Source organism: Priapulus caudatus, unplaced genomic scaffold (assembly GCF_000485595.1).
Source record: "Priapulus caudatus unplaced genomic scaffold, Priapulus_caudatus-5.0.1 Scaffold1683, whole genome shotgun sequence".
Taxonomy (NCBI): domain Eukaryota; kingdom Metazoa; phylum Priapulida; class Priapulimorpha; order Priapulimorphida; family Priapulidae; genus Priapulus; species Priapulus caudatus.
The window spans coordinates 2949-10458 of record NW_014578744.1 but is presented as its reverse complement, the minus strand read 5'-3'; the positions used below and the strand labels follow the sequence as shown (position 1 = coordinate 10458).

Sequence of the window (7510 nt, the reverse complement as noted above, 5' to 3'; positions counted from 1 at the left end):
CCTGGTAATCTACTAATTATGCCGGACTGTAACCTCGCCTACTCCAAGCTAACGAGTCTAGGGAGTCCAATACGCCCTACTCCTAAAACATACCCTAAGAACGCCCACCCTAACCCTACCCCTAAACCCTAACCAATTAGATTAGTAGCTCAGGGTACGTTCCGGTATAACCGTGACCGTAATCCGCAGGTACGTTCCGGCAGTACCTCTGAGACATAGACCCTCTCAGCAAATAGCACTGCATTAAGCTATACGTGACTTACGTATCACTGGTGTTAACAGTTTTTATGGCTTATATTAGTCGGCTCAATTGGTTCGCATTAGCTCTATTATACGGTGATACAACGTAGATGCACACACACACCAAAGACTTACTGAACATCAAGCAAAGAAATATATCAGATAACGAGTCGAACTGAGACACCCAAGATACGATATACAATAATAATACTACAATAAATAACTGATAATTAATAAATTAATACCAATAACAAGTATACCCATAGCCATACGCGATGGCCTGATCATGCCAATGCCAATGTAAGCTGCTAAGGCAGATATTACTAACCAAATACCACCAATCACTACATCACTACACTAACATCTAACCATTACCATACCACAACACTATCACTACCATTGGCCCACACGGAAATGGATAATGATAATTAAATTAAGTAGTTGCGAGTTAAGTCAAGACGAATAACATAAGTGCGCGGAATATTACTTTCTTTCGCGTCTTTACGTAATCATCCATGCAGTCATTCTTCACATGTTTCTCACGCAGCTGGACTCAGACCTTCGACACGACCGCGCTGTCATACCCGTACTTAACATCGGTGCCAAATCTTCGAGGATCCTCGCGACATCGGAAGGACGGTGAACAAGACGTGGGAGGAAGCATCGTCAATGAACGCGGCACAGTGGACCAAATGCCACAAAAACGTTTACGGAAGACATCGAACGAAATCTTAGAAACGAGCTGATGAAGCATCGATGCGCACGAACAAGAGACGTCGGCGTACTCGGAGCTGCCTACGTCGAACGGAGATAGCGGAGACCCGAACCGTAAGAATATAGATGGCAGCACCGATCAATATGGGATTAGCTGGCGAAGCTTGTTCATAAGAGGGCGTGGGTGTGATACGAGGTATGTGTTGCAATTCTACGATTTCCGTTTGTTATATATCCGAGATTGTTTAATAACTTAACAAAAGTCTCCTCTATTAACACAATCGCCGCACAAACATATCCTAAAGTCTCGCCCCGTTGTCCCACAGTTGTAACAGGACACGTACCCGACCACTCACACACATACATAGCCATACAACACTACGCCACATCCGCCTCTCAATACCGCAAGCGTTAACCCACAGTCTCTGCCCACCAGTGCCCTCTCCCTCCTCATACCACAACACTTACTCACAGGCATCCCTCAAACGCGAGAGACCTTCCCACGTCCCATCCAGTGTCCCCTCAACACACGAAGAACTTACTCACAGCCTGAACTATCAGTCCTCCCATCCCATGCAGAGCACCAGCAGAGACTTACCAGCTAACTAATCCCCTCCAACATCAACGCTACCTACAGCCACAGATGACTTCCACGCTCTCACATCCCACAGCGACACGACACACAGTACACCGCAGGTCGCAGGCCACCCCTGCATCCACTCGCAACAACACGGACGCTGCGCTTGAGGCGTCACTGCTCTGTCTTTCCGTGCTACAGAATCTGAACGAATGCGCCGAAGGACGATCGCCACGACGCACATGCTCACACGGACGCTCATCGTGAGAACACCCCAAGCTCGTTACCGCTGGCCACTAGTCGGCCAGAAATAACGTCGACAGCGCGGCACGAACGCCGATCCGACGAACATGGCGCCGGACCGTGTCTAGCGGTCGTGAGTCCTGACGACTGTGCATCACTATGAAACGTCCGAAACTACACGCGAAATAGAATTTAAGAAAGCAGTGATTAACGCGAGTGAGCTGTGGCTTGCCTGCATATGTAAAATAGCGTGGTAAGATGGTAAAAGTCAATGTAATATAACGAAAAGGAAAAGTAATTCTGATGTAGGCGAGCAAATATATTAGCATTCGCGAAAGACCCAACGGTTGTTTACTGCAGTGTGTGAACTGACGCCAAGCTTCGTCGTCCAAGCTAGCGATACTTAAACACTTGTCCTGTTGCTCGATTGGCAAGCCTGCGCACGGCGGGCTCTGTAATGGAAATGGGGAATGCTACGTAGGAGACGGAGCAGTAAGCGCTATGCAGGTATAAACCATATATATACTATATATAATAAATATGATATAATATATATATAATAGTATATATATATAATATGTATATATATATATAAATATGTAAATATAATATATAATATGTAATATATAGATATATATATATATAAGCGAGATATATATATATATATATATATATATATATATATAAATAACCAATAATAGCCAGTCAAGGACAACCCCACTATCAAATGTCAACAAAACATTACTTGATAAAACATAATAGGTATTGAATATCGTATTGAATAGCGTATAAAACTATAATGAACTATCTAGCTGACATATTGAAATTGAATAAGTTTCCGTAATAGGCTGAGCCAAATAAAACAAAAATAGATTAAAATGTCTAGCTCCGTACATAAAACACAATACGGCTGTCGTCTTTGCCCTGCAGTGTTATGGCTGTGGTACGGCGACGCACTGTGAAAAAAGACGGTACAGTGAATCACCTACATCGCCACCATGCGTGCCCCTCGTCAGGGGGGGGGGGGTGCTACTATTACTGGCTCTGCTCTGCGCTGGACTATGCTGGGGCATGGCTAGGTAACTTGATGTCTTGAATTAGACATGTGAAGTTTCCAAACTGTACATTAGCGCATGTTGAGATTGTATTTAATGTCGAGTTGCTACTGTTAGACGACGCATTCATCAAAGATGAATAATTATGATTATAGTTAATTCTCGCCGTATGTTATATAGTGGTAGAATGGCTAAGCGCGCTACGTCATATCGTTTGTGCGTCCGTTTGCTCAGACGAAAGAAGAGGAAGGGACTTGGTGGCCGGTTACACCTACAAACCGGAGAGTAACATAGCAGAGCAGAAATCTCCATCGCTACCATCCACGAGCTCAGGCCGGTGCTGGTGGCGGAGTAAGTACCCAAGCACATGCTCCTCAAGCATAAATCACACAGTCTTAAAAGCAAAAGCACAAAGCATCAACGCACGGAGTAATATCATCTAGAATTCCGTTCTCACATAAGCAGTTTTGTAGACTTACATCTGAGCCCGTAGTCCCGCTTTCTTTATCTGTTTATATATCTTCATAGAATGCGTTAGATTATGAACATCTAATCCTGGCTTTGATGGCAATCATCTGTACACAAGTTAGACGGCATCATGTATCTGTGTAGCTGAGATGACCAGAAGATTTTGTATGATTCGTTGGATGCGTACACGAAATTAAAAAACGGTGATTTTTTCAGTCAAGCGAACAGCAGGCTCGTCCGAGCAGTCTCATTAGCGGATCCATGCATGATGCAGAGGCAGCAGCCAGTGCGAGTGCCTACCCACGACATGCTACGCGGCGGGCGACGGCTCGCGGTATTCAGGCGCTCGGCCAGGTGGCGCCGGCAGCGACGCGTCCGAGCAAGCGTTCCAGCTGTTTATCCCGCATAGCGCAACGTCCGGTACGAGCTAGAAGGTGAAATCGCCGCTATGTGTGCGCGTGTCCGGAGATGCCCTGCCCACATATGACCTGTGAATACATCGCAACTTACATTGGGCTGGAATTGCAATCGTCAACATGGGATTATCTAAGAACAGCAGCAGCAGCAGAACTACCAAGAACAGCAGCAGCAGCAGAACTACCAAGAACAGCAGCAGCAACAGCACCAACAAATGCAGCAGCAGCAGAATATGCAGAGATCGGCAGCATCCACCAGCCGTGGTAAGCATTTCCATATTTATCCCGCATTTACTATGAACAGTAACTTGTTGTACCTTGTGGTATGGTCAGAGTTTTCGTGTAGATTTGTACTGCAATTAGAAACCACACACGCAGACACGACTACAAAAGACATGGACACTAATAAAGGATTACATAGATTTAGATGTATATCTACAAATTACGTCTATGGGATTTTAAATAGTTTAATTATTAAGCGTTCAGGGGAGCGTTTATTCAGTGTCTTCACAATTAAACGGTGTCTATCTCCATCTTCCATATAGTCTCTTGGAGTTTGAAGACTTTACGAGGTTACGAGTTTCATACATGAATTTTGTCGTATATTCCAGCTAACGGTTGTCTTCCATAAACCATTAACCATAAACCATAACCATAACCATAAACAATAAACCATAAACCATAAACCATAAACCATAAACCATAACGGTTGTCTTCCATATGTTGTTCCATAAACGGTTGTCTTAAACTAAAACTGTGTTACAGCGGCCGCTCTGAAATACGAGGGACCGACGATGGTAGAGGTGCACGCTCCACCGCTGCCTCCGCAGCCGTCAAAGCAATCAGCACTGCCACGCGCGGAGGGCTTCCCGGGGGGTGTGACGATTCCTGTCTACAGCGTCGCTGGTTCGACCATCGGCGGCTCCGACAACCTGGCTTCCCAGAGCGAGGTGCGTCTAAAACGAACATGCTGTTCACCATGGGAAAAAGCAACTGGGGAGGGGGGGGGCACGGCGTGGTTTGGTTTTGCTGCTGTAGTTTGTGGGTATAAAAATGAGCAGGGGGCTTGGGTGTGCCCCGGGGGTATGCACAACGTAGTTTGGTTTTACTCTTGTAGTTTGTGGGTATAAAAGTGGACAGGGGGCTTGGGTGTTAACCATATTAGATAGTACCAGGGTACGTTCCGGTATACCGGACCGTACCCAGGGTACGTTCCGGCAGTACCCTGGGAGACATAGACCCTCTCAGCAATAGCACTGCATTAACTATACGTGACTTACGTATCACTGGTGTTAACAGTGTTTTATGGCTTATATTAGCGGCTCATGTTCGCATTAGCTCTATTATCGGTGATACAACGTAGATGACAAAACCAAAATACTTCAATTGACATCAAAGCAAAGAAATATTCATAACGAGTCGAACTGAGACACCAGAGATACGATATACAATATAATATACAATAAATAACTGATAATTAATAAATAATACCAATATACCAATTATACCCATACCAATACCGATGCCTGTCAATGCCAATGCCAATGTAACTGCTAATGGCAATATTATTACCAATACCACAATCACTACCATCACTAGCACTACCATTACCATTACCACTACCACAACCACTATCACTACCATTGCCACGAATGATAATGATAATAATTAAGTAGCGAGTAAGTCAACGACGAATAACATAAGTGCCGAATTACTTTTCTTCGCGTTCTTTACGTAATCATCATGCAGTCATTCTTCATGTTTCTCACGCAGCTGGACTCAGCCTTCGACACGACCGGCCTGTCACCGTACTACATCGGTGCCAACATCTTCGAGATCCTCGACTCGAAGGACGTGAACAAGACGTGGGAGGACAGCATCGTCATGAACGCGACCGTGACCATCTCCAAAAACTTTACGGGAGACATCGACGAGATCTTAGACGAGCTGATGAAGTCCATCGATCGCACGAACAAGAGCGTCGGCGACTCGGAGCTCTACGTCGACGAGATAGCGAGACCGACCGGTAAGAATATAGATGGCAGCACCTCATATGGGATTAGCTGGCGAAGCTTGTTTATAGAGGGCGTGGGTGTGATAGAGGTGATGTGTTCTTTCTACGTTTCCGTTTGTTATATATCCGAGATTGTTTATAACTTAACAAAAGTCTCCTCTATACACACTCGCCGCAAAACATTCCTAAAGTCTCCCCCTTGTCCACAGTTGTAACAGGACACGTACCCGACCATCCACACATACATAGCCTACAACACTTACCCACACTCTCCCTCTCATACCGCAACGTTTACCCACAGTCTTCTTCCCACAGTGCCCTCTCCCTCTCATACCACAACACTTACTCACAGGCTCCCTCAAACCGAGAGACCTTCCCACGGTCTCCTTCCCAACACCACGAGACTTACTCACAGCCTGAACCTACAGTCTCCCTCCCAACACCACGAGACTTACTCACAGCCTGAACCTATAGTCTCCCTCCCAACACCACGAGACTTACCTACAGCCTCACTCAAACCGAGTGACCTTCCCACGCTCTCCATCCCACACGACGACACACAGTACCCGCAGTCCAGCCACCCCTGCATCCACTCGCAACAACACTACGCTGCGCTGAGCGTCACTGCTCTTGTCTTCCTGCTACAGATCTGAACGAATGCGCCGAGGACGATCGCCACCACGACTGCTCACCGGACGCCATCTGTGAGAACACCCCCGGCTCGTTCCGCTGCCACTGTCGGCCAGAATACGTCGACGCCGGCGACCCGACCGACGAACTGGCGGCCGGACGTGTCTGCGTCGGTGAGTCGACGACTGTCATCACTAGAAGTCTGAAACCTACACGCGAATAGGAATTTAGAAGCAGTGATTTAACCGAGTGAGCTGTGCTTGCCTGCCATATGTAAAATAGCGGTGGTAAGGATGGTAAAGTCTAATGTAATATAACGAAGGAAAGTAATTCTGATGTAGGCGAGCAAATTTAGCATTCGCGAAAGACCCACGGGTTGTTACTGCATGTGTTGAACTGACGCAGCTTCGTCTGTCATAGCTAGGCGATACTTAAACACTTGTCCTGTTGCTCATTGCAGCCTGCGCACCGGGCTTCTGTAATGGAAATGGGGAATGCTACGTAGGAGACGGAGCAGTAGCGCTATGCAGGTATACCACTATAATATATATATATTAAGAAATAGTGTATATTAGTATATATAAATATGTATATATTTATAACTATGTATTATATATATTAACTATGGTATATACTATATATAACTATGTATTATATATATTATATAGATATAGAGCGAGACTATCTATTAATATAAATTTTAATATATATAGTATATATATATATATATATTACCATAATAGCGCAGTCAAAGCACACCTACATCCAATGTCAACCAAAAACATTACTGATAAAACATATATAGTATTGAATATCGTATGAATATCGTATTAAACCTATATGGAATATCTTAGCTGAATTATTGAATTGTAATAAGTTTCCGTTAATAGGCTACCAAAATAAAACAAAATAGAATTATAATTGTCTGCTCCGATACAAAAACACAATTACGGCTGTGCTTTGCTGCAGGTGTTAGGACTGTGGAGGGCGACCTGTTGCAAAAAGACGGTACAGGGATATCCTCATCGCCACCATCGTGCACCCGCTCTCGCCTCTTCTGCTGTGTTACTTGCTTCTGCTTGACTGCGCTGGGACTCATGAGCTGGAGCGATGCCTTAGAGAGACTCGATTTAGTGACCGTGATTATTGGAAT

General features: G+C 45.1%; 1 protein-coding gene across 1 annotated transcript in view; it reads left to right on the top strand.

Annotated features, from left to right (window-relative positions):
- LOC106817328 (transmembrane cell adhesion receptor mua-3-like) overlaps positions 1-6555 on the top strand; it is a 28392-nt gene extending 21837 nt beyond the window's left edge. The window contains exons 28-29 of the mRNA XM_014821988.1: positions 1195-1197; positions 6536-6555. Coding sequence (XP_014677474.1) covers positions 1195-1197; positions 6536-6555 — 23 coding nt within the window. The remainder of the gene's footprint in view (positions 1-1194; positions 1198-6535) is intronic.
- The last annotated feature ends 955 nt before the right edge of the window (positions 6556-7510 follow it).